Source organism: Notechis scutatus, chromosome 2 (genome assembly GCF_049901735.1).
Source record: "Notechis scutatus isolate UNSWTSFEM ecotype Mainland chromosome 2, rNotScu1.2, whole genome shotgun sequence".
NCBI lineage: Eukaryota > Metazoa > Chordata > Lepidosauria > Squamata > Elapidae > Notechis > Notechis scutatus.
Genome location: NC_142010.1, coordinates 149,618,353 through 149,645,870, shown reverse-complemented (window position 1 = coordinate 149,645,870; position 27,518 = coordinate 149,618,353). Strand labels below are relative to the sequence as shown.

The 27,518-nt window shown below is 42.9% G+C and overlaps 1 protein-coding gene across 1 annotated transcript; it reads right to left on the bottom strand.

Moving 5' to 3' along the window:
* Positions 1–27,218, bottom strand: CFP (complement factor properdin). The gene is made up of 10 exons (XM_087956656.1): positions 26,918–27,218; positions 18,511–18,661; positions 15,949–16,115; positions 13,635–13,805; positions 11,664–11,861; positions 11,056–11,229; positions 9,856–10,044; positions 6,756–6,867; positions 1,709–1,848; positions 1–261 (listed from the first exon to the last, which is right to left on the bottom strand). The coding sequence occupies exons 1-10, from the start codon at positions 26,994–26,996 to the stop codon at positions 257–259; spliced, it is 1,386 nt and encodes a 461-aa protein (XP_087812782.1). The 5' UTR covers positions 26,997–27,218; the 3' UTR covers positions 1–256.
* Between the last annotated feature and the right edge of the window lie 300 nt (positions 27,219–27,518).

The window sequence follows — 27,518 nt, the reverse complement described above, 5'->3', positions numbered from 1 at the left end:
TATTTTAAATCAAGTATGCTTTATAGCATTTGAAAAACAGGAACACAACACAGAACACATACATTTTTTCTCCTTTACTGTATATGGAAGAGACAAAAGTGTAACCTTTTACCCTGTGATTATTTAATCATTAAAAAAGAAGTAGATGATGAGTGCAAAAATCACAGGAAGCAAAGTCAGCATTTCTCACAGCTGCATACGTTATGGTTTGCAGGAATTTTCAGTACCGCAATTTATAGCCTCCAGTTCTGGAAAATCAATCTACAAGAAAGTTAAAAAAAAAAAAAAAAGGAGTTGGAGTAAACAGGAAGTCCAGTCCTACTTTGAATATTCAGTGCCACATTTGAATTCAGACATCAAGAACAACTGTTTTCCTAAATGTCTTCTATCCTAGCAGCTTTATACTGAATTGGGGGAATGCTTTTGTGTAATTGCCCTTGTTAAATAACCAGGAGTCAAGTCCTTGTTGCTCTAGAGCAGTGATGGCTAGCCTATGACACGCATGTCACTCGTGACACGCCGAGGCACTTTGACTGACACGCCTGTTGGTGTGGGGAAAACCTGCACATTTAGAGGCTGCCTGTGCTCTGCTCCAATCCCTGCTCCCTGTTTGTTGCGTGGAGGCGTGGTGTCACCGCTGCCGCGAGATCTTTGCAGCAGAGAACCAGTTTTAACCGCCATAAACTGAGGTTTGTCAGTTTCATTACCTCAGGAACGCTACAGGAGGAAAAGAGATCCATGAGGTTCACAGCCCTGTAAGGTGGCCTTCTGATCCCCACATCCTGCACCTGCAGCCCTGAGACCAGGGAGACGAGTTTCACAGCCCTGTGTGATCACCCCAGCCCAGTCCGTCATAAACCAAATTATTAATATTTCTTGAAGTGACACATGACCCGAGGAAGGCTATACTTTTTCCCGATTTTTGACACACCAAGCTGAAAAGGTTAGCCATCACTGCTCTAGAGCAATTCATGCAGAACTCCACAAGCAGATTCCAATCGGCTCCCTGTTCTTTAACAGATTTAGCTTTTGATGCAGGAATAAAGACGACCCTCCCCCCCCCCCAAAAAAATGCTTCCTTTACATTCATCACTAACCTGCCACCCAAGTTGTATTGTAAAATGGAATCTGGGCAGAAGGCCCACAATTATCTGATACTCAAAACCCTTAGGATGGCAAATTTCCAATCCAATGGAGAACAGGAGCATTCTCGTGTGCATAATTGAACCCTCCCTCTGCCCAGTTTTTTTTTTTGCAGGAAAATTGGACTTGGAATAGGTATCATTTCATAGGAACCTCTGTGGCACGGTGGTTAGAGTGCAGTCCTGCAAGCTACTTCTGCAGCCAGCTGCCTACAATTTGGCAGTTCAAATCCCACCAGGCTCCAGGTTGACTCAGCCTTCCATCCTTCCCAGGTGGGTAAAATGAGGAGCCAGATTGTTGGGGGCAATAAATAAATAGAGAGGGCTACAAAGCACTATAAAGCGGTATATAAGTCTAAGTGCTATTGCTATCTCTATAACCAGAGATAAATGCCAGCAGCTTCAAAACATTCCTAAATACAGGAATGCAGATTTGTCCATGATGCTTCCCAAGATAGCCCAGAATAAGGAGTGCAATTTGCCCCCGGCTTCCTGAGATGAGCACACATGTGAAGCTTTGTTTTTGTTTTTTCTCCTCCAAGGGAATCTCACTGTCACCTCCTCACCTTCACAAAGAGGCACATTTTGGCACCGTTTTTCTTCCACCACTTCCAAGGGTTGTCCTTCCAGATGCTTACATTGAGGCTTCGGGTTTCCCCAAATGGTTATATTATATTCCTTCCCGTCCTCTCCTGGCATCACCTTTCTGCAGCCCAGGAAAAAAAAAAAGGAGGAGAGGAGAGGAGAGGAGAGGAGAGGAGAGGGAGGGGAGAGGGAGGGGAGGGGAGAGAGGAGGGAGAGAGAGAGAGAGAGAGAGAGAGAGAGAGAGAGAGAGAGAGAGAGAGAGAGAGAGAGAGAGAAAGAATCAGAGCCAATATCCCAGAAAGATTGAATGGTACATTTTCTCTTCCTGGTGTTCCAATCTTATTTGTCCAGGCTAGATATGAGTAATATCTAGGGTTTATATGGTGCTCGGAGACCTTACCCATCACCTCTTTAATTTCCCATTACTGTGATCCAATTGCTCCTGGCCCTCTCTCTCCTCTCCCCGCTGCCACAGAGAATATGCTGCTCAGGCAAAAAACCCTGAGTAAAGTTGGCTTTCTTTGAACACCCTCTTCCAAAAAGAGTTGGAATCCCAACCAGTCACACTTTGATGGGCTTCTTCTTTTTCCCTTATTTTTAGTGTGAGCATATCCATTTCTGCACAGAAGAATTGGAATATTACTCAGTTTGGCATAGATGGTACATGTGGCTAGAAAAGAGAGATAAGAATTAATAAAGTTGACCGTATAAGAAGAATCCTCAAGAGAGTGATACGCAGATAGGTAGATAGATAAAATAGATAAGGATAGATAATAAATAAGAAATGTAAATAAAGACAAAACTATTAAGGGTATGTATGAATAGATGATGCAAATGCTGTTGAAAATATAGTTACGATTTGTACTGGTGGAAAACAATAAAAATTATTTGGGGGGAAAAAAGTTTGATGGGCTATCGGGAATAGGATGATGCTAAGGAACAGAACACAAAAGCATCATTCACGCACTAGCAACTCACAATGCCTTTATAATATCACCGACCCAGATATAAAGCCTGTTTGTGTTACTGTTATTTTGACAAGACATTGGTTGGATGACTCTAAAACAGGGGTCCCCAACCCCCAGTCTGCAGAAACCGGGCAGTGCAAACAAGTGAAGCCCCATCCATGGGGTGCAGGCAGCACACGAAACCACGCCCCCCTCCGGTCTGTGGGAAAAGCTCTCTTCACAGAACCGGTCCCTGGTGTCCAAAAAGTTGGGGACCACCACTGCTCTAAAAGATGCTACAGGTTGTAGTGCAGAGATTACTATGGTCTTTCCTTGCAAGGTCTTAGGTTCCTGCAGTGATTCAAATTTACTGTCTCCACTACTAACAGAAGAAACTGCTAAGAGCAAGGAAACAACACTTTGATCGACACCATTGAAAAAATATAATTATTACTATTATTATTACCTTTATTGTCAGTGCTCCAGAGGAGACGGGAGGCAGAAGACAGGTGGACCTTGCCCCCATCGGGGCTGCAGCCCTCAAGAAGGGAAGGCCAGGGACAGCCGGACCATGGCCGGAATCCCCTCCGTCTCTGCTCCCCTCCTGGTTGCTGGAGCCAGGAGGCGCTGTACCATTTACATGTGTACAATGAGAAGAGCCCTAATCTTGCCTTGTGACAGGATTTAATGGGACAAAGTTAAAGACCCTCTTCTCCCAACACCCCCAAACCTGAATGTCATTCTTGGCAATCTTAACTGGATAAGCTAGACAGCCCATCCCTCACATGAAGACCCCACACAACCCTCCTACTGGCTGCTTAGGGCAGAACAAGGTGGTACACAGATGAGCGGCGGACATTTTGTCTTTGCCATGGGGTATATTGTCTTCTCCTGACCCAGAGGTGGGCGACGTGTCAGATCTGCTCCCACTTTCCAAGCATGTGCTGCTGCTCCCCACCTTCTAGCAGTGGCTATTTCATTGGGACTCATGGCAGAGCTGGCTGCGGGGCACAAAAATGGTTTCTGGCTCAGGAAATTTGCCATTGTTTTGTACTGGTTTCATTTTTTGTGCTCTGAGCATCAAATGGCGCTGTTCCTGGGACATCAAGGAGAGCGAGGCACTTCCCTGATAAGAAAGCTGTGGGAGAAAGCAAGAAGACCAAACAGATAGAAAGGCAACAGATTTTAAAAAAGAAAGAAAGAAGGAAAGAAGGAAGGAAGCCAAATCACCCCCAAACCCTGCCCCAAAGTTTGGAAAGCCAGCTCAGAGCATCCCCAGTCAATGTCTTAGCAAGCAAGTAAATGAAAAGGTGAGAAATGGACAGGGAGCAACAGGAATGGAGAGATGCCAAGAGCAGTTGCGGAAACTGTTTCTTTACCCAGAAACAGGAAATCATTTATCACACGAACTGATTGCCATTGAGGCTAAGTTGTTCAGGGGAGCAACAAGTTAATGCTTCTTCCACTATCATGTATCGCTTTCCTTAACCTGTCCCTCATCATATATATATATATCTCTGAGGAAAAAGCTGTAGCTGCTGCCCCTAGGCAGAATTGTTTGGGTGTCACACCTACAATCCTTTTTAATGGGTTTGGGATTTGCTTTTTATTGATTGGATCAAGGCATGCTGCTCATAGATAAAGACTCCAGAACGGCTGCCGGTCTGACTCTTCTCATTCAGAACTGGGAGCCGCACTGCCAAATATAGGAAGCTCTAACCTGGAAACCAAATCGAAGGCTTCTTCCCTGCAAGTCCAGCAATTATTAAAGTCCCCCAGGGGAACCAGAAGTCTGCTAAAAGAATGCAGCAACCCTCGTCCTCGCGATGATGCCTATCAGGATCTACCCATTAGTTTGGCTCAAAAAATTGCACACTGTGAAGGAAGCTATGCACATGCAGAAACTCCCCAAATTATCTGTACAGTAATACTTCAGCCCAGGGGAAACAATAGCATTATCCTTTATGTTTGTATAAAGTACTTAAGGGGTACAGGGAAGGAGCAGTGGTGGATTCAATTTTTTTTACTACCGGTTCTGTGGGCATGGCTTGGTGGGCGTGGCAGGGGAAGTTTACTGCAAAATCCCATTCCCTCCCCACCCCACTAATCTGCTTTCCAACTCCATTCTCCTGTGCAGGGCAACAAAAGGAGACCCAGCTGATCAGCTGGGACTCAGGAGGCAGAGAATAGATGGGGGCAGGGCCAGTCAGAGGTGGTACTGGCCGGTTCTCCAAACTACTCAAAATTTCTGCTACCGGTTCTCCAGAACTGGTCAGAACCTGCTGAAGACCACCTCTGGGAAGGAGGCATGAAAAACATCTCTCCCAAATACTTGTTGGCACCCCCCAGACTATGGTTTCCCTTGTTCCTTTGAGGATATTTCAGAATGAGATGCTGCAAAGGGCAGAAGGGTTTCTTCTTACTGGCTTTCTCTAAGATGGCACCTTCTCGCACATTGCAATCCTTAGAATTGCAATCCCCATCAGTCCTCAACCATTTGAAAAGGTTCCAAAAGATAAAAAGCTGCTTTGGGCAATTTTTAGGAATGCTGAAAATCCCCCGTCAGAACATGCTCTTCATACATATGAAGGGATGAGCAGGATCTCCTTCTAAGTTCTGCTAGATGGCAAGTGCAACGGAACGACCATGATTGAACTAACGCCATAAAAACAAGTAGACTGAGCTGTAGCAACAAATATCCAAGAGTTAAGAACTAGATTAAAAATGTTAGTGCAGTTCTAGCCTCTTTTCTTTTCCGGTTGAACATTTTTATTGAGTTATATGATAAAATAAAATACAAAATACAAAAGTAAATAGGAAAGCAATGGGGAGGAAGAGGGGGAAGAGAATTGAGGAAAGATTAGGAAAAGGAAAAAGAAGCATTGACTTCCGACTCTCTCTGTTGCAGTAAAATAAGACATTAACATCAAATCACAACTTTTTTGTTTTTTCATAATAATATAAGCTAGCCATTTCTATAAGGATCTATCAATGTAACCCAGGGTGTCAAACTTGATTTCATTGAGGGTTGCATTAGGGTTGTGTTTGACCTTGGGGGTGTGTGGCCAGGGGGGCGTGGTCAGCTTGATGTCACTCATGTCGGGGGCACCTGTGGTTGCCCAAGCGCTCAGCCAGCGAAAACAGGCTCTTGAGCTCCGTTTTTGGCTGCCACGGCCTCCTGCAACCCTCTGCCAGTGAAAAAGGAGCTCCATTTTCACTGGCAGAGGGTATTGTGGTTCGCCGGCAGCCTGTGCAGACATCAGCAGAATCGGACAGTGGGGAAGAATGGGGACCAGTCCAGGAGTCTGGAGAGGACTTAGACGAGGGTCCTGCGTCTGATACAGAGATGAGGCCAGGACCATCTGGGAGTGGGGTATTGACTCCGGAGCCTCCAGAGTCTGGCAGCAGCGAGGCAGAGGAACAAGGGGAGCCTGTTCCCATTGCGCATCCGCGCAGAGCTGCTAGAAGGCAAGAACAGCTGAGAAAAAAGGGCCGACTCAGGAGTAAGGCTTGGAGGTGATTGCCCCTCCCCTAAGGTATAAAGAAGGTGCAAAGGTAGAGAAACCTTTGCAGGAAGCAAAGTCATTCACTCTGTTTGAATTAAACCTTGAAGCTCTGTGTGGACTTTGTACTTCAGTTGGTTTTTTACAGTTAATTTGGCACTTTAGCTGTTGGCAGCAATTCAAAGGAGAGAAAGGTGGGTGCTTATCTCGAGGGACTGTTTGGGACTCATTATGGGCTGGGAATGCAAATAATTCCCAGCATTGAAATAAAACAAGAGTTGTTTGGACTAAGTGTGTGTTTAATTACGGTCTCAGGAAGCCTTGGTCAGAACAGAGGGTTTGCAGGAGGATGTGGCAGCTGAAAACTGAGCTCTGGAGCCCATTTTCGCTGGCAGAAGCACCGGATCTGGCCCCCTGGGCCTTGAGTTTGACACCCCTGGTCTAATCATTAAAACCCAAAATCAAAGTTTCATTCTTTTCCACTTCAAGCGCAAAGTTCAGACACAGTAGGGCAGTCCTAACCTTTGACTGAAACTGTTCTTATTCCAACCCTCCTTCCTTCCAGATTTCAGACTTACGGATAATTAGGATAGATGGGCGTGCAGACTCTCTTACGAGTTCTTTTAGGTTCAGGTCCACAGACTGGCTCACAAAGACCCCAAGGACTCCAAACTGACCAGGTCCCCGTCACTGAGAAGAAACACACCAATCAAACCAACAGGCTTCATCAGGGGGCAGCCCTCACCACTGCCCTTTATCTAATATAGGACCATGATTGACATCTCAGGCTGGGCCCAGAAAGACATGAGTGGGAATCCCTGCCTTATCATAGAGTTCAGGCATGTGTAACTTGATTACTATATTAAGCAACTTTTTGGCTTTCCATTAATCAACCAGATGAGTTATGTTTGCCTGATAAAGTAAGCCTCCCATAAACAATCTAACCCAGTTTAAACTAACCAAACACATTGAATGACTCTCCTAGGTTTGTTAAGTAAACTAGCTAAGGGCATCATGTAAACATAGCCACTCAAAAACTTTAAGCCAGTAAAATTAACAAAATATAAAAATTAATAAAAAAAAATAGTAATTTTATAAAAAAAAAAAAAAATAAATAAAAAAAAAAAAAAAATGTCTAATCCTCAACCACAAATTTCTTGTGAAATTTAGCTTCTGCTGCAAACTTGCAGAAAGAGCCCTTCTAAATTAATCCCTACTTCTGTAGAATTCTTGCTTTCCCTTTACTGCACTGACCTCACCATGTGCATCAGGTCGTGCACAAAATGCTGGAGCCCTGAACTTTTTCAGACGATAATAGATATCCTCACAAAAAGATAAAAAAGATAAATTCTACCTGGACTTATGGTAGCCCAATTTGGCCTTAAATTCTGCCTCGGTTTAACTTCCCAATAAGCAACCGAGTTGGAAGGTCATTTAAAAGCAGTTTGTTATTTACTTTATCCCCTGATAAAGTGGGATCTCTCTCTGAAAAAGGAGAGAGAACCTTGATCCCCATGTTACATTCCTTTTTAAAGCTAACACAAGAAAGAAAAACGAAAGAAAGTTGGTTGGACAAGAAAAGAGTAACCCCTCCTTGCACAGTAAACCAACCACAAAGCTTGTTTGAATGTAGAGAACCAGATATTATCTAACAAACTGTTAATAAACTAAGAAACTGTTTCTTATAAGAAGACAGTATCCAGACATCCTTCTGTGAAATTATCTTTTCAGTTTAGGAATGTTAAAAGCTTTCTAATGAGTCCATACAAACATAGGAAACAAGTTTTCCTACATTCCAATCTGTAATGAGTCTGAACATAGAAAATAAGTGAAATTAAAATTCAAAATAACTGTGTTACTTAACGAATTACAAAATCCATGCCATGTGCCCCTCACTTAGGAGGATCTTAATATTCAGAACACATTTCAGTGGAATCCCTGTTACTTCTTAGAAGTTTCTCAGGATTGTGTAAGAGAAAAACAGACTAAGCCACCTTCTGAGTCCTCCAGATGGCCTGAAATTCAATTCCCAGACAGTGAGGTCTTTAAGATTAGTAATTGTATTAGTAACTAGTAATTAGTAAAATGAGATTAGCAATTGCCAGGCACCTGGAGCCTACCAGATTGGGGAAGACTGCTCTGGCACATGGAAGTGTTATGGTTGGCCAGCAGCAGGTGCAGATGGCAGCAGAATCGGACAGTGGGGAAGAACAGGGACCAGTCAGGGAGTCTGGAGAGGACTCGGACAAGGGTTCTGCGTCCAATGCAGGGATGGGGCCAGGACCATCTGGGACTGGGGTGCTGACTCCAGAGCCTCCGGAGCCTCCGGAGTCTGGCAGCAGCAAGGCCAAGGATCCAGGGGATCCTGTTCCCAGTGAACGTGTGCGCAGAGCTGCTAGAAGGCGAGAGGAGCTGAAACAAAAGGGGCGACTTGGGAGTAAGGCTGGGAGGTGATTGCCCCTCCCATCAAATATAAAGGACAGGCAACGATGACGAAACCTTTGCAGGAAGCAAAGTCGTTCGTTCGGTTCAGATTCATTCTTGAAGCTCTTTGTACTTCGTTTGGGGTTTTTTTCCTACTTCATTTGACACCTGTTATTGGCAGCACTTCACAGAAAAGAAAGGTGGGTGCTTATCTCAAGGAACTGTTTGAGATTAATTACAGCTGGGAATGAAAACAATTCCCAACATTGCAATAAAATAAGTCTTGTTTTGAAAATAAGTGTGTGCGTAGTTACGGTCCAGGACAGCGGTTGCCAACTGGTGGGCCGCGAGAAAATTTTGGTGGGCCACAGAGAAATCTCACCCCCAGAGCACCCCCACAAAGCAATTAATCCAGGCTGCACAGAAACACAAGTCTGCACCACCCACAAGTACCGCGGGAACCCTCCCCACCCACTCACTCCTTACCCAGCAAACTTGCCTGCTAAATTGCTAAATTCTTCCTTTTTCCAACCATCATCTGTTCTGCTGTGCCGGGAGATTTAGATTAGCTAGGAAGCAGGAAATGGTTGGATTTCTTGCTTTCTAAGTAGTCTTTAGATCTTCGGCTTAGCACAGCCGAACCTCCCTTAGGACTGAAGGTTTGCTTGCAAGCAAATTCAGTGCAGACTCACGGCAAGCAAATTTGAGAGACTGAGCTAGCCGATGGCAGATAGATAGATCACTGAATGATTCTGTGAGCAACTCAATCTGCCTGCCTGCTCTGCCTGATTTTGGGTAAAAGTTGGTCTTTTTTATAAAACCTTTAATATTTACATGCATGGTGTGTTGCGAGTTAATTTTGTGAGTTTGCTTGCTGGCAAATTTTATGTGACAGACTGAGCTAGCCAATGGCAGATAGATAGATCTCTGAATGAATTGTGATTCTGTGAGCAACTCAATCTGCCTGCCTGCTTTGCCTGATTTTGGGTAAAAGTTGCTCTTTTTTAATAAAAAAAAATCAGTATTTATATAAATATTTATAATATTTACATACAAGACATGCCCAGCCAGTCACATGACCACCAAGCCACACCCACAAATTAGGCCATGCCCACAGAACCGGTTAGTGGTCCCTGGGATCTAAAATTATGAATTTGGTGGTCCCTGAGGTCCAAAAGGTTGGCGACCCCTGGTCTAGGAAACCTTGGTCAGAACAGGAAGCTCTTTGTACCTTTTCTGATTCCCAATACTCACAAGGGCATCCTTCGAAACTGTAGCAGACCCTGCTTTCCGCGCGCAATCCCGCACAAGGCTTGCCACCATTGCGCCGTCCAATACACTTCCTGTTTCTCATCTGAGAGGTGGGGATTTCCTCACACTCAATTTCAAAACCGGGACGGCTACAAGGCGCCCAAGGACCCCATTCATCCCAATGACCGTCCACTGTGGGAAATATTTAAAAAAAGATCTGGTCAGTGCAGAAAAGGGTTGAGGGCCAGGGGGCAGTTCTCCAGCCAGATTTTCTGAGAGACAAGAATCTAAGCCCAAAGCCACCCACAGTTTTACAGGAACATCCCCTCCAGAGGTGGTATTCAGCAGGTTCTGACCAGTTCTGGAGAAGCGGTAGCAGAAATTTTGAGTAGTTCAGAGAACTGGCAAATACCACCTCTGACTGGCCCCGCCCCCATCTATTCTCTGCCTCCCAAGACCCAGCTGATTGGCTGGATCTTCTTTTGTTGTCCTGCACAGGAGAACGGAGCTGGAAAGTAGGTTAGTGGGGTAGGGAGGGAATAGGATTTTGCAGTAACCTTCCCCCAGGAATTGGGGAGGGAATGGAGATTTTACAGTATCCGTCCCCTGCCACACCCACCAAGCCACACCACGCCCACCAAGCTACTTACACAGAACCGGTAGTAAAAAAATAATTGAATCCCACCACTGCATCCTTCCCCATATATCTTGGTCCTATCTCTCGCTGTGTACCCAGGAGGGAGAAGGAACAACAGTACCACTCTGCTGAAGACATCTGATGTTGCTAGCTCAGAAGTACTAAGGACTAGGCATAAAATATGGTCCTGACTCAAGAGACCCACCATTAAACCCATCAGTCCTGTTTCACAGTGTTCAGCTTATCCCATCCCTTAGCTCAGGAGTCCCCAAACTTGGCAACTTTAAGACTTGTGGACTTCCACTCCCAGAATTCTGGGAGTGGAAGTCCACAAGTCTTAAAGTTGGCATGTTTGGAGACCTCTGCCTTATTGATCAGAAATCACATCTAATTTAGATTCCAATGTAGTCAACTTGGGTAAAGCTTTCTAGAACAGAACAGTTGCATAACTGGTGGTGGGATGGGGCATCTCAGCTACCTTAGAAGCAACTCTCTGTGTTCAGGTTGTGGATTACTCCCTCAGAGGTTCTTCCTAATTCTTTGACCTTCTTAGTTTTCCCCATTACCTGGGCAGGGCACCTTAACGGTGCAGGGTTGTCTACGCACGTCGTCCCCAAGGCAATTCTTCCCTCCATGCTTTGGTGGAGGGTTGTCACATAGACGCTTCTGCAAGATTTGGCCAACCCCACAGGTCACCGTGCAGGGTTGCATCGGTTTCCAGCCACCCCAGTTGCCATCCCCTGTGGGAGAAAACAGTAGGTAGAGTCAACGGGGAGAAAAGGCAGATCCTCATAACTTCCTGGGCCCCATACTTGTTTAGAGAAATGCCGTAAAAGCATATTACATCTGTCCTGCTCTTAAAAAGTAACTGGGGCTCGCTTTCCTGAAGCTGGCACCTTCCAGATGTCCTGGAGTGCAGCTCTCCTCAAGCCAAATGAAAATGACCAATTAGTATGTTTCAAAATATGAGCAAATCCGAATGGGCCAATGGATCTATTCGCCTGGAACTAGTTGGCCCAAGACCCCAAGGAGCACAGCCTCTGGTCCTCTGCTTTGTTGAGAGGGCTGTCCTATGGCCCCCTATAAAGGGAAAGAGCATCTTCATAGGAGGGCTAAGTTGCCTTCTAGATCCTGCTGGTTGAGGATGGCTGAAAGCGTAGCTTCCTTCTCTTACGTGGACAGTAGGGCAGTCCTGTGCAGCTTTGGGATTCCTCTCTTGCTCCTGGACATGGCTTGCCCAGAGGACTGAGAGAAGGCGCGGGGTTGTTACACAGACGGGATCGTTGTTGATGAGGCTGTCCGGCTGAGCCTTCTATCGAGCAAGTGTGGGAGCAGGGCTGCCAAGGTCCCCAGCTGCCCCAGTTTCCATGAGCTGCATTGAGAAGAAGAACATGTAAGAAGAATGAGAATCAGAAGATGCTGGGTAAAAAAACTTGTGGAAGAGACCAGGGATACAATTCATATCAGTCAAACTTCTTGTTGCTATGTTAGGTTCATTCTCTCTTCTTTCTATCAGGTTTCTTCTTTCTATCAGGTTTCTTCCCCTCTATCTGACTGATCTGATCAAACTGATCTACCACGGAGATTTCCTTTAATTCAGATTTCCCCGGCTGGTTCCTCCCAAAAGGGTTGAACTCATTTTGCAAAATCCTGAGAGCTGAAGTTAGAGGAGTTGAAGTTTAACTACCTTAGTACACACATAACTTTTCTATCTTTTATCTCCCCATTCTCAAAGTCTTTCTTTCTTTCTTTCTTTCTTTCTTTCTTTCTTTCTTTCTTTCTTTCTTTCTTTCTTTCTTTCTTTCTTTCCTTCCTTCCTTCCTTCCTTCCTTCCTTCCTTCCTTCCTTCCTTCCTTCCTTCCTTCCTTTTTTTTCCATAGCAAAGGAAGTGTACAAACTTTTTAAAAAATTGACAAACCAAAAATTCATGGTTGGAAGGAAATTCTGCTGCAAATCTGGAGATTGTGAGCCAGGCCAGAAAAATGTCACAGCTTCCTTATGGAATTGTCAACTGTATCCTTATCAGTTTTAGGTCTTTTAACCTTAAATCAAGTTTATTGGTTGTTTCTTATCTTACAGTCCTAAAGAGGAATTTGATTTTTGTCAACAACTTCAAATAAAGCCACTCTGTATTAATCTGCTAGTAAAACTGAAGAGATCACTGGTGTTTTGCATAATTACGAAGTTGTTATTTAACCTTTTCCTATCTAGTGGGGAATGGAAGCCAGTGAAATTACCCTCAGTCAGAAACTGGAATCCGTACAGTTTGTTGTCAAACCTTCAGCAACTGGTTGCCCATCAGCCCAAATCCAGTAATGTTTGAGAAGGGACATTCAGGGAAGCCATATGCAGAGTGGATTGCCCACTCTAAATTAGAGATTGAAATACAATCTCTAGTAAACATTTCCCTTTTCTCCATCATGCTACTTTTCACTCCAGTATTTAATTACCCCAATTTTTGTGTGTGTGTGTGTGTGTGTGTGTTTGTACATACATGCCTTCAACTCCAGGAAACAAGTCCCTACAGTTTTCTTGGCAAGATTTCAGAAGTGGTTTGCCATTACCTGCTTCCTAGGGCTGAGAGAAAAAGACTGGCTCAGGGCTACCTAGATGGTTTTGGAACTAAGGCAGGCCTAGAACCAGGGGTGGGATTCTACTGGTCTGGAACGGTTTGGGCAAACCGGATGTTAATGTTACAGCTGGTTCGCCGAACTGGTATTTCAACTGACCGGCTGGCCCCGCCCCTCCCTTCCCTCCCCTCCCAGGAGGTAAGTTCAGGGTTCACTGGAGGCTCTGGGAGGGGGGAAAACAGGCCTTCTGGAAGTCCAGAAATGGGCCTGTTTCTGGCTTCCAGAGGGCCTCAGAGCCCAGGGGAAGCTGTTTTCGCCCTCCCAGAGGCCCAGGGGAGGCCTCTGGACTCTTGGGAGGGCAAAAACGGTCTCTCCCAGGCTCTGGAGGCCCACCAGAAGCCAGAAACAGGAAGTTCTGGTAGGCCATGCCTACCATGGCCACACCCACCCAGCAGCCAGGCAGTGAACCGTTTGCTGGAATTTTTGAATCCCACCCCTGCCTAGAACCTACGGTCTTCTAGCTTCCAACATATGCTTTAACTACTACACCAAACTGCCTCTCTATCCCAACTTACTTGGGCAAATCTGCCCGGTATCGCATGGCTTGGTTTCTCTGTTGTATCCTGTGCAAGTGCCTCCACAGACAGGAGTTGGATTGGTGCAAGTTCGTTCCCTTAACTGGGTCCCAGTTTGACAGGTCACTGAGCAAGGTTTCCAGGCACTCCATTCTGACCATCCACCCATCACTGCAAGGAAAGAACAGCTGACATCAAGATTCGGGCACCCTGGAGATTCATCAGCCCTTGGACATAATATAAAGCAGAGGTCTCCAAACTTGGCAACTTTAAGACTTGTGGACTTCAACTCCTAGAATTCTCCAGCCACCTATGCTGGCTGGAGAATCCTAAGAGTTGAACTCCACAAGTCTTAAAGTTGCCAAGTTTGGAGACTCCTGATATAAAGCAATCCACATCCAACCACAGGAATTACTAAATTGCAAACACCCATTTCCTTGGGGGAGTGGGGGGAATTCCAAAATACTTACACACATGAGGAAGTGAAAGTATCAAAACAAATTATCACATAAGAAATGGTCATTTGTGGGCTTATTAGCCATCATTTTCTGGAGCTGTGCCCCAAAAATGCAAAAACATGGGATCTTTGTTCCACACAGAATCAACCATGTCCTGTGCAAATCATCAAACCAAGAAATCTGTCTTCAGATTACAGATATTAAAGGAAAACAATGGAAACATTTTGAAAAACCAAAACCTAAAGGTGTTGTTTGCTTGCTTTCAATTGTCTACTGCAATTCTCTTTAAAAACAATTTAGCTACCACCCCAAGCCAACACTTGTCTTGTGTTTTTCTGCCCATCAAAATAATTGCTGAAGACTTGAAAAATGAGAATGCTTGTGGTGTTTTTCTTCTTTCTAGTTCATTAATAACCTTATTTCATAAACTATAGAAATTCTATCAAAGCCAATATTATCCACATTGCCTACATACTCTCTCAAAGTGGGTGCCTCAAACATTGACTATCTCTATGGGAGCCCTAGTGGCGCAGTGGTTAGAATGCAGTATTGCAGGTTAACTCTGCCCACTGCTTGGAGTTCAATCCTGATCGGCTCAAGGTTGACTCAGCCTTCCATCCTTCCAAAGTCAGTAAAAGGAAGAGCCAGATTGTTGGGGGCAATATGCTGATGTTGTAAAATGCCCAGAGTGTGCTGTAAAGCACTATGGGGGCGATATTGTTATTGTTATTTATGGATATAACTAAAATGTTCTAAGCTTATACAGGTAGTCCTCATTTAACAACCACTTGTTCGGGGATTGTTTGAACATACAACAGTGCTGAATGAGAAGACTTGCAACCAATTCTCATAGATGCAACCATCACAGTGACCCCTTAGTCACAAGATCATGGTTCTAGTGCTCGCAACCAGTTCATAACTGCAAATAGTTGTGACATCCTGGCAGCCATGCAATCGACATATGTGACCTTCTTTGCCAGCTTCCCACAAGCAAAGCAAAAATCAGCGGGGAAGCTGGCAGGAAGTCACAAACGGCGATCACATAATGTCACGCCTAATGACTACATGGAATTCATTTCACAATGGCAACCAAAACTGCCACAATGACCATTGTAGTTTTGGTACAGTCACCTGATGTTATGCTTCACAATCACCTTGCTTGGCGACAAGAGTTGTCGGTTACAATTTCCATCCTTAACTGAGGATTACCTGTATTTCAAATAAATAAGATGAGGTGTTGCTCTGCCTGAAGCTAAGCCTGACTGTGTCTGGTCCAGTTACTCAGAAATAAGCTTGTGTTTTGCTCAGTGGGACTGGTGTAAAATTGCAGCTACAGTGAGAATCTAATTTTAGGCTGATAGGAAGCTGTTGGCACTGAAGTGGGCGAGAGACCAAAAGCCCTCTAGTGCCTAAATTTGGAAGGACGCTCATGAAGTCCAATTCACATGTACCTTTTTCTCTCCAGGGTACATTCTACAAAAAAGAAAAAGGAAACATCCTGGAACATGGCATTAAAAGTTGATTGGGATTGGTGCTGACAAACTAACACTTGTGATGTCACAAACACCTCTCCCCCACAACTTCTGTTGTTTTTTTTTTTTTAATGAGGAAAAGCAAGATGGCATAAATGAATAAGTATTCAGGTGGTGCTTTGGAGGGGGAGATTCTCGAAATATCGCTTAAAATGGTGGGGATGGGTGGGTAGGACAGGTAACACTGCCAGCTAATTTAGAATCCTGCTTCTGAAGACTGCAAAATCTCAAAATTCAAAGTCATGCAAGGATAAAGAAATATGACCCTGGCTCATTTCTAGCTTCATGTTTAGGCAAAGATCAAGAGGAGAGAAAAATGTTTACCAGGGCAACATTCTTTCAGAAGGCAGGATTTCATTTCCCTGTCACGTGTGCCAATTGGACATGTCCCTTCGTGGTAGCCATAACATACGCGACTGCGCCGCTGGACACCTTCAGTGCAGGAGACAGAGCATGCACTCCATGAGGACCATTTACTCCACTGAGCTCCGCTAAAGGAAAAGCACAGCAAAGATAACTGACTTGGGTCAAGGTTTCCCCATAATGTAAAATCCAACCATGAATGATTCCATCAGATCAGATCAAGGATCTATCTAGCCCAGCATCCTGTTTCCCAACAATAAAAGAAATACTTAAGGAGCTTCAGTAGTCGGAGCTTCTTGTTGACAAGCCAACAAGAACCATGTTGACTAAGAGGAAAGGCCCATCTTTCCCCAGCATTGCTATTTTGATACCAAAGTAGCTGCCATCCAGACGCCTCCAAAGAGAGCAAGATATGAGCAAGCTTCTACTCAGGGTAGACTTAACCATTATTAATTTGTCAAAAAGTTGTCCAAATTTTTGATCATCATGACATGTTTTGTAATTTAACTGGGAATTGTATGTAAGAGTATCTGTCTTTCATAATTCCACAAAGAACATGGGGGGAGGGTGGAAGATCTGATTGCCAGAGTGTTAATTCAATGAACAAGAACAACATTTAGCTTAAATCTACTGTTACATTTCTTTAGAAGGAATAATCTGACATTAAAATAGAACATTTTGTTTCTCTAGGTGTTTCTCTGTACTCAGATGTGATGAAAGCTACGCATTGGTCACTTAACCAAATCCAGTGCTAGATAAAACAACAGGCAGAGAGAATGAAAAAAAAAATCTGGAAGTTATAAGTACAAAAATAAATTAAATTAAAAAAAAAATATCGGAATGTAGGAAACAGCGTAAGTTTACAGCTACTTGTGGCTGATAATGGCTTCAATAAACCAGTGGCTTAGCATAGTTCATGGACACAGATCAATATTTAAATTAACCATTTTAATTAATTTTAATAACTTTTTAATTTAGGTTTTGATTCTAACTGCATCACTGTTCTTATGTTTTATAGTCCTCATTTTATTGAAATAATAGCAATAGCAAGTAGACTTACATACCAGCCCTTATTGCTTTACAGCATACTCTAGGTCCGTGATGGCGATCCTATTGCATGCATGCTGGAAGTGGCACGCAGAGCTACCTCTACGGGCACGGGAGAGGTTGCCCAGAAGAGCCCCACTGCACATGTGCCGCCACCTGACAACTGGTTGTCAGGTATCTGCCGCACATGTACGAGGGGGCAGACGCGTGTGTATGCGCAGAGACGTGTGGGGAGGTCACGCATGCATACGCAGGGGCATGGGGGGCCCAGCACACACTGCCTTCTGGGTGCTGGCATGCAAGGGCGTGCATGCGAGCGCATGTGCAATTTTCGGAACGGGAGCTGAAAAAGGTTAGCCACCACTGCTCTAGGTGGTTTACATTGTCAGCATATTGTCCCCCAACAATCTGGGTCCTCATTTTACCAATCTTGAAAGATGGAAGGCTGAGTCAACCTTGAGCTCTGTCAAGATCGAACTCTAGTCTAGAGACTGTAGTTAGAGTTAGCCTGCAATACTGCATTCTAACCACTGCACCACCAGGGCTTTTAAATAAGTTGCCCTTAGTGGTGGGTCAAGTATAAAAGGGGAAGGCTGGGCATAAATTAAACACTTCTGTCAATGTGCATGTGGTGGAATATTGTTGTCAATGGACAAAAGGAGTTTTTGAATGTTTGGGAAGGAACTTATTTAGCCCTGCTTGGAGATAGCAGCAGGGGTGGGATTCTACCAGTTCATACCTATTCGCTAGAACCGGTTGCTAACATTCTAAGCAGTTCGGAGAACCGGTTGTTAGAAGAAATTACTGGCCTAATCCTGTAAGGAAGGCAGGAAGGAAACATTCTGGTGTTGCTTACAGAAACTGCCTCTCCGTTAACCCTTATTACATTCTTGGCATGACTAGACTTCCTGTCTCACAAACGTCTCTGGAGTTTTTTTCACCTCCTTTGCTGGTACTTTGCTTGTGTGGCATGACCATTCAAAGTTACAATGGCACTGAAAAAAGTGACTTATGACCATTTTTCACACTTACGACTGTTGCAGCATCCCCACAGTCATGAGAGGCCAGCAGAGGAGATGCGTGCAGAGGAGATGCGTGCCTTGGTGTGAGTGATATTGAGTTGGCCATGCCCAGCCAATAACATGACCACCAAGCGATGCCCACCCAATCACATGACCACCAAGCCACACCCGCCACCTAAGTCACACCCACAAAACCGGTTGTTAAAAATTTGAATCCCATCTCTGGATAGCAGGGATTGCAAATGAGAACTGCAGGCTGCTGCATGCATATTGCATGTGGTTACCCTATAGCCTCTCTTCCTACAGGGGAGATGAGATAAGCAACCCTAAGGGAAGATGCCCAGAACTCAACCAATGAGCAATATTTGGAGGGTTCGAAGAAAGTAGTTTTAGGACCACTTCTGCAGCATATGACAAATATGCAGTTAATTAGAACTGTCAGTGTTTCACTTACCGGCAGGATTGGCAGGCTCCGTTCTCGGTCAACTGGAAACCATATTGATCATTTAGGCAGCAGTCTTCCTGGGAAACTCCATCTCCCAATAAGTTACTGCAGGTCCCTGAGATTTCATCAAAAGTTTTGTAGCACAGAACATTCGCAGCCTCTGAAAAAGGAAACCCAGTTTAGCTCTGAGATCAGAGAGCCATTTCCCAGAGGTAGACATTTTTATCCACACCAGAACGGTCCAGAGGAAGGTGTAAGAGCCAAGGAAAGGACAGCAAAATAAAAATCAGAAAGCTGAGAGGATGCTTGTTTCTTAGAGTGGTTGTTTCTTTTCCATTTTCTACCTTTCATACCTCAGGAGCATTTAGTTGTCCATAATAGCAATTAGTCCCTTAGTTGGATAGGTATTCAAAATCATTAATGTCACTTCCCAATGAAACTGAGATAATTAAAAAGATATGGACATGCGCCAAAATGGATAAATTAACGTTGGAAATAAAAAATAAGGACAAGACTGAATACTATAAAGCAGTGGTCCCCCTTCCTCCCTCCCCTTCTCTCATTTGTGTCCTTGATCCCGATCCCAGCAGCATTCACCGAAGGTGAAGAAAGCCGCCATTTTTAAAAAAATTCTTTGCGGCCCGGTAGAGAGTGCTCCACGGCCCGGTACCGGTCCGCGGCCCGGTGGTTGAGGACCCCTGCTATAAAGTATGGGATAAATTTTACCAATGGTGGGGGGAAAAGGAAGGACTTAAAATTAAAATTAAAATAAGATAAGGATGTTAAGATAGTAGATTAGAAATATGGAAAATTGCTGTAATGTATAAATGTATATATTATGTAAATTGGTATTATATGCTATCTACAATGGATATGTATGACAAATAGGTTTGCCAGGACGATTTCATCACGTTCATTGTTTTTAATGTTTTTGTTCAATAAAAAAATTTTAAAATAAAAAAAATCAATGTCAGTTTTGTTCAAATATCTGCATTTTTAAAAAGCCATTTACCTAGGACACAAATAAAATAGACATATAAAAAATGAAAGGGAGCAAATCCCTCTCTGAATGCTCTCCATAGGCAAAGGAAGGCAAATATATGTGTCCAGGGGTGGGTTTCTACCGGTTCTGTCCACTTCTGTAGAGCAGCAGACATAGAACCGGTTCTATGTCCGCTGATGTTTTTGCCCACCTGCCCACCCGGGCTCTTACCTGATTTTTATTTCCTGATTTTTCAACCTCAGCTGTCGAATGAGGCACAGCTGCAGTTAAAAAAGCAGGAAAAGAGGGCTGTTTACAGGCGCGCAGCTTACAGCATGCAGGGAAGCACATCATAAATCACTGAACCTCGTGAATCCCGAAACAGTAGTTAACCCTGTCGTATCCCACCCCTGTATGTGTCCCATGATAATGTTGCAGGATCCAATCTGGGTCGCTCACCGGGACCAGAGGTTTTGTCTTCCGAACCTTTGGGCTCGTGCTAGAGAGTCCATCCACCTCAGAGAACTTCTCTCTCAGGGCTCCAGCACAAATCAGAAGGCTAAATGTCTGGTCCAGTTGACTAACCCAGATTGGATCTTGCTTTCCATAGATATCCAGATTATTAATATAGAGAAATAACCCAAGGCCTCACATTTTGTTCCACACCAAACAGAAAAGCCAAGTCTGTTATGAATGTAGGAGTAGATTTCTGCAACACATAGTTGCAGAAAAGGATATTTAAAAAAAAAACCTTTTCATTTGGGAGCGAGCTTGACTGACTCTTGAATTTTCTGCCTGTTCTGGAGATGGGATGGTAAGGGCAGAAAAACTGCTGTGTGGGGTACTGGAAGATCCCAGGGAAGAACCAGTTCTGTTTTCCAAACAAAAAAGCAGCTGGAAGAGAGGTCTAGGAGCAACTTCTGGAGACAAGGTCTACTATTACTGCTCCCTACCCTCCAATTACCACCATCGCCTCGAATTGCTGAACGTGGTCGCTTTTTAAATTTCCCACAAGATACTCAGATAGCAGCACCCCTGAGGACATACATTGGGGGGGTTAAATGGTGGCTAGACCCAACCACACCAAATTACTCCATTTGGAGCTTTCTTTTTAAATGGACCAGGATTACTCTGCTGCTTTTCTTCTATCTTTCCTTCTGCTTGAATCAGATTAGGGTCTTTGCAGAATCGTAGTTGCCCTGATTCCTTCAGTCATTTGATAGCTATGATGCTTCAATTTTAAGGAATGCTCACCAACTGCGCTTTTTATGTGTCTCTGCGACGTATCTATTGTTCCCATTCCCCTTGCCAGCTAAGCAAGGGTAACATTTCATGTGCCTAAGGAAGTGGACATTGATCTATGAAATCTTCTGCTGTAGTAAACATAAAAACACCATCATGCTTTATTTTATTTCTGATGGTAAAGATCTCAAGGTGGGATTTATGGAAGCTAGCTCCAGAGTGCAATTTATAAATCCTAATTCTATGTTGTTGACAGCTGCCCGATAACACAGACAATAAAGAGGAGAGCTTGCATTCAATGAAAAAGGAGCACGGGAAAATATATATTTCTGAATCAAAAGCAGGAAGTTTACACTTTTACACCAGGTTTTATATTCTCAGAAGTTTATAATTCATTATCAACACAACACACCCACTCATTCTTTTTAGTTCCTGTTAGTCGGACTTTCTGCTATGGTACAAATAGTGTTCAAGTAACAGATTGATTTTATGGGTTTGCATTGTAATTTTTATCATTATAATATCCTTATATTAACTACTTATGATTTGTTTGCTGGAAGGCTATATGCCAATACTGCAATTTAAAAAATAAATATTCCTTAAGAACTTCAAAGTGTATTGTAATGTTTATTCACAGGAGTAATTTCTGTTGGCTCCAATGGTATTGACAGCCAAATCTGACCCTAGGTTCTGCCTCAGTTTACCTTCCCAATAAGCAACCGAGTTGGAAGATCATTTAAAAGTAGTTTATTAGGGTACCCTGTTAAAGTGGTATCTCCCTATGAAAAAGGAGAATCTCGAGCCCCATGTTACATTCCTTTTTATAATAATCAACAGAACAAAGGAAATACAAGAGGAAAGTTGATTGGATAGGATAAAAGTAACCTCCCCTTTGCATAGGAAATCAATGACATGTACTCAAATATGTTACACATTGGCATCTCATAATATCATACATGTTAATTAAAATGAGGTCTGATGGTCCTGAAGAAGGGGCGTAAATTATAAGGAAAAAGGTTGTATGGAGTTCATGAAAGAGACCCCAATTTGTACCAACAAACCTTTTTTGATCTGGAGCTAGTCTCCAGCCTGTTTATCAGTTTTAGGATTGTTAGAAACTAATAAAACCTGAACATCATTTTAAAAGAGAGAAAATAAATCAAATTAAAATACAAGTTAGTTAGCAAGTTACAAAATCCATGTCATGTGCTCCTCAGTAAGGAAAAGAAAGGAAAAGAAAGGAAAAGAAAGGAGTCTGTGCGGATATTACTCCACTAGTCGCCGCTGACTATAGGGGGCAGCACTCATCTCCATTTCAAGGCCATGATCCAGCAGTCCCCAAAAAGGTTCTGCGGTCATTCTCCCCAACAAAGTGGTACCTATTTATCTATTTGCATTTGCTTGCTTTCAAACAGCTAGGTGAGCAGGAGCTATGGCAAGTAATGGAATTCACCCCGTCACATGGGACTCGGTCTCAAACCTGGGCTGCTGGCTTTCCAGCCAACAAACCCAGCATTTTAACCACTGAGCCATTGTGCCACTCCTCATATACTGTAAACCCAAGGAATAATAAATAATAAAATTACCCAATATATAATTAGATTAAATAACCTTTAACTAACCTTTAAAATAGATAAATTTTGAGAGCACAGCAGAATGAATTGCCAGACTTCTACCAATTATATTAGATGAACTGACTAGAAAGTCTTTCCAATTAACGTGAAATCCTACAGTTCAATCTAACATTATATAAATGTTTGATGGGGAATTGGAGTGGAACAATTTCCCACAACTGGACAGAAATTCTGAGAAAAAATATTAAGGTTACTCTAGACAAATTATTAAAAGTTTTTTATTATTATTTGATGGACAATTTAGAGCTGATTGATATATGAAGACAGAAAAAATGGCAGTTTAAGTGAGAACACATACTTTCCTGAAAGACGTAAATCTTTTTCAATAACAGACATGATTTGGGCCTCAAATAATTTGGCTTCTAAGGTTTCTAAAACACAGATGTTACTAAAGAGTTTTTCAGATCATAATCCTGTGAGTTTGGTTTATATAAAAAAATCTAATTCTTTTAGATGGAGACTAAATGAAATATTGGAATAGAAAGAAGCAATTATGGAAGACTGTGAAGAGAAATTAAAATAATTTGTCAAAAACAGTTTATGTTAATGTACTGATTTAGGAATGGTTTGGAGTGCAAGAAAAGCTTTTATTAGAAGTTAGTTTGAATAACATGACAGCGAATTTAGAAAAGTCAAGAAAAATACAGGTTATTTTGAATGAAATAAACAGGATTCAGGCCAGGGTATGGATTGAGACCATGCTCTCGGAAGATCTCTGGTGAGAGCAGAATAGGGGTAGTGCACCCATCCTTGCTCTTAGTAGCCTTCAGTACCATTGATCATGGTATCCTTCTGAAGCAGTTTTGGGAGTTGAGGGATAAAAGTGTTGATGTTAACAGATTAAGAGTTGGAAGGGGCCTTGTAGGTCATCTAATCCAACCCCCTGCCCAAGCAGGAGACCCTACACTATTTCTGACAAATGGCTGTCCAATCTCTTCTTGAAAGCCTCCAATGATGAAGCTCCCAAAACTTCCGAGGGAAAGCTGTTCCATTGGTTGATTGTTCTCACTGTCAGAAAATTTCTCCTGATTTCCAAGTTAAATTTCTTCCTTGTTCAGTTTCCATCCATTATTCCTTGTCTGGCCTACAGGCGCCTTGAAAAATAGTTTGACTCCCTCCTCTCTGTGGCAGCCCCTCAAATATTGGAAGACTGCTATCATGTCTCCCTTGGTCCTTCTCTTCACTAGACTAGCCATGCCCAGTTCCTGTAACTGTTCTTCATATGTTTTAGTCTCCAGTCCCCTAATCATCTTGGTTGCTCTTCTCTGCACTCTTTCTAGAGAGTCTCAACATCTTTTTATAGTGTGTTGACCACGTGGTGGGTGACACAGTATTCTGCTGGTTCTCCTCCTTCCTCTGGGGTCAATTCCATGCTGTTGTTAGGGGAGGAGCATGTCTACAGTCAGACCACAGCTCCTACTTTATGGGGTGCTGCAGAACTCGGTCCTCTTTCTTATTTAAAACCTACATGAGGTTGCTGAATGAGGTGATTCGATGATTTAAAGAGATCAGTATGCTCATCGTAGTCAACTTTACATTGCCACTCTAGGGTAATGCTGAGGATGTCCTGTCTCAGTGCCTGGAGGCTGCATGGGGCCTGGATGGGGCACAATGGGCTTTGGATCAACCCAAGCAAGACTGCGTGGTTTTAGGTAATTATGCCTTTCAGTGTCAAGGTTTTTTCAGCTTTGCTCCTCAATGGCATGGTACTGGCGCACAATCTGCGGCTCCTCTTGGACTCACAGCTTCTACTGGAAGAATAAGTAGTAGCCATGACTAAGAGGGCTTTTGCACACCTTTTGGTTGCAGGCCGGTTGTGCCCATTCCTAGTTTTGCTGTGACTTATGCCCTCGTGATGTGACGTCTAGATTATTGCAAGATACTCTACGTGGAGCTGCTCTTGAAGAGCATTTGTCCAACTGGGACAAAATGCAGATGTATGGGTAGTAAATGGTGTCAGATACTTGGCACACATAACACCATTGTTTTTTGAGTTGGATTGGTTGCCGGTGTGTTTCCAGATGCAATTCAAGGTGCTGGTTGTCTTTTTTTAAAGCCCTTCATAGCCCCTCAGGGAACACCTTCTCCTAGATGTTTCTCCCTGCCCAATTAGGTCACTAGGATGGGCATGCTCTGGATCCCATCAGCCAAAGAATATTGACTGGGAGGAATTAGGAAGCATACCAGCATACCAGAATGCCAGGAAAAATGACCTAATGGTTTATGTTTTGATGATGAGGCAGGATAGAAAGAAGAAAGTAATTTGTAACCTCAGAGTAAGAGGTAAATATACAATTAAGATAAGATTTATTGCCATTTACCAGTATACACAACACATTAATATGAAATTCTGATGTTGCACTCTTGAAAGAAGGAATGCCGCCCACCAAACAATGTCACCATCCCAAGATAACAATAATAATATAATAACAGCAGCAGCACCAAAAATGCCAAGATATACAAAAATGACACCAAAACCTACATTGATCATTGTCCATTTTGAATACATAGTGGAAAAAAGAGACTTGAGAGTTAAAACAAGGTTAATAGTATATGGAATAAAGCTGTTATAGAATCTAGTTGTTCTGCTTTGGACATCACAAAGCCTCCTCCCAGAAGGCAACAATGAAAACTGATCATAGACAGGATGTGTAGAGAGACCCTGACAACACTACGGACAACACTATGGTCAAGCAGCGCTTATATGCCATGTCCTGATAGAAGGAAGTGAACTTCCAATAATCTTTTCTGTCCCGCTCACCACTCTATGCAAAGCCTCCCTGTCCAAAGCAGTAATGTTTCCCAACCAACCAATAATACAATGCTCTCTATCATCCCTCTGTAGAAAGTGGTAAGGATTGTATTTATAATATCTATAAAATCAGAAACTATATCTTTGTATATTTTCCTTTTTTATTTTTCTTTTACTCTCCCCCACTTTCTTACACTTTTTAGCTTTCTCTTTTATTTCTTTTTCTTTTCTTGTTCTAGCTTTATATTAGTTTCTATTGGTTTTTAAACTCCCTTTTCCAAAATCTTTTAATAAAGATCATATTAAAAACTAACATTATAGAAGGTTTCCATTCACAGACAGAAGCCTTTCTTAATGTTCTCTAAACTCTCTTCCATGTGTGTTTGCTTTCGCTTATTAAAATATAGATCATAAAATATTTGATCATGGACCAAACACACACATAAATTTTAAAAAGCAAAAAAAAGGTGCATAATATGAGTGTTTGCTAAAAATTATTTATGGCTCAGCTAAGCATCCCTGGGCAAGTGATCATGTTCAGAAAATCTAACTGCCATTGCTATATTACAAAGTTTGGCTACAATTCTAGATATTTCAGATAATAATTCAGAATAATTTGAATAATTTGTCTTAATATTTCAGTTTCAGTGCCTGAGCAGATATAGCAATATAAAGCAACTATTACGACTGTTTTATAGATCTTTTTTGTACTAAAAATAGATATTTAAATATCAGTACTTCTAAAGAGATTTCACATCGATTTTGCTTGGGCAGCAGTCAGTCTCACCTGAAACCAGGTATTAATCCAATTTCTTAACAAAAGACTCAAAAAGAATCAATATATCCGTGGGAAGCACATTGGAGGTGACATCTCAAATTCCATGGAAATATTTTTCACTGTAGTTTTCAGCTGAAGTTCAATTTCTGCAGGTTTAAGTTACTCTCCAAAAAGCATTCTACTTTGAATGGAGTAGAATGGAGAACCCATTTGGTTTTAGTGGTTAAGGCATCAGGCTAGAGATCAGAAGACCATGAGGTCTAGTCCTGCTTTAGGCATGAAAGCTGGGTGGGTGACTTTGGGCTAGTCACTCTCAGCCCAGACTACCTCACAGGGTGGTTATTGTTGTGGAGAAAATAAGACGAGAGTGGAATATTAGGCAAGTTTGTTGCGTTATTTATAAACATAATAAAGGTGGGATATAAATAAATACACAAAGGAGAATATTTGTAGCTCGGGGTTGAAATAAGGGGTCCTTGGTGCTCTCTGAGCTTGGTGGTTTTCTTGCAGACGTTTCATTACCCAAACTAGATAACAGAAGCACAACATCACTAACACTGATGATGTTACCCAGTTTGGTAATGAAATGTCTGCAAGGCAACAACCAAGCTCAGAGAACATTAAGCATCAAGGACTCCCATAAATATTTCTTTTTTTTTTTCTTTTTCTCTTTCCCTTTCCTTTCTTTTCCTTTCTTTCTTTTCCCCACTGTTTAACAGGTGCATGTCAGGCAGAAACTGAATAGAAGACAACCCTGGCTGAACTGCTTTCAATGGAACTAATCCAAAGTACACCAGTTCTGGGCAACAGAAAACTAGTGACCAGTGCAAAGTGTTACTGAGACTGCCACTTTATAAAACTTGGATTTGTTCCTGTGCTTCTCTTAGTTGGTGGTACATAGATATAAAGCTTTTCCCCCAAGGATGGAAAAGAATAGGGCAAGGGGCTGGATTTCTTACAGTGATGTTAAAGGCACAGGTGCATGCATAAAAGCTTTCCCCTGACCTCTCTTCCCTTTCCCCTTTTACCTGCAAGGGATTCCAGGCTCACGAAAAACCAGCATACTATCACGAGGAACTGTAAACTCTTCCACCCTGGGGTCTCCATGATGGGTTTTAACTCCAGGAAGAAGCATAAGAAAAATGGAAAGGCTTTTAAATGAGCAGCAGGGGAAGTCCCAAGACTGTGGGTGACTCCGCCCTAGTAGGTGGGACATTCAAAGGTCTTGAATTAATTTCTCTCTTTTGGAAAGCCTCTGTAAGGAAGGGGCAGGGGCAGTTCTGGCCAGGGACAATGGACATTGGAAGGGAAGGGAGTTCTGATGTGTGTCCACAGTAAAACAGTGCATGCACAGTATATAAGACCATCAATAGTCTAAATGCAGTAACAGGAAATAACTCACCAAGATTATATAAAAAATGTTGAGACTCTAGAAAAAGTACAGAGAAGAGCAACCAGGATGATTAGGGGACTGGAGACTAAGGCATATGAAGAACGGTTACAGGAACTGGGCATGGCTAGTCTAGTGAGGAGAAGGACCAGGGGAGACATGATAGCAGTCTTCCAATATTTGAGGGGCTGCCACAGAGAGGAGGGAGTCAAACTATTTTCCAAGGCGCCTGTAGGACA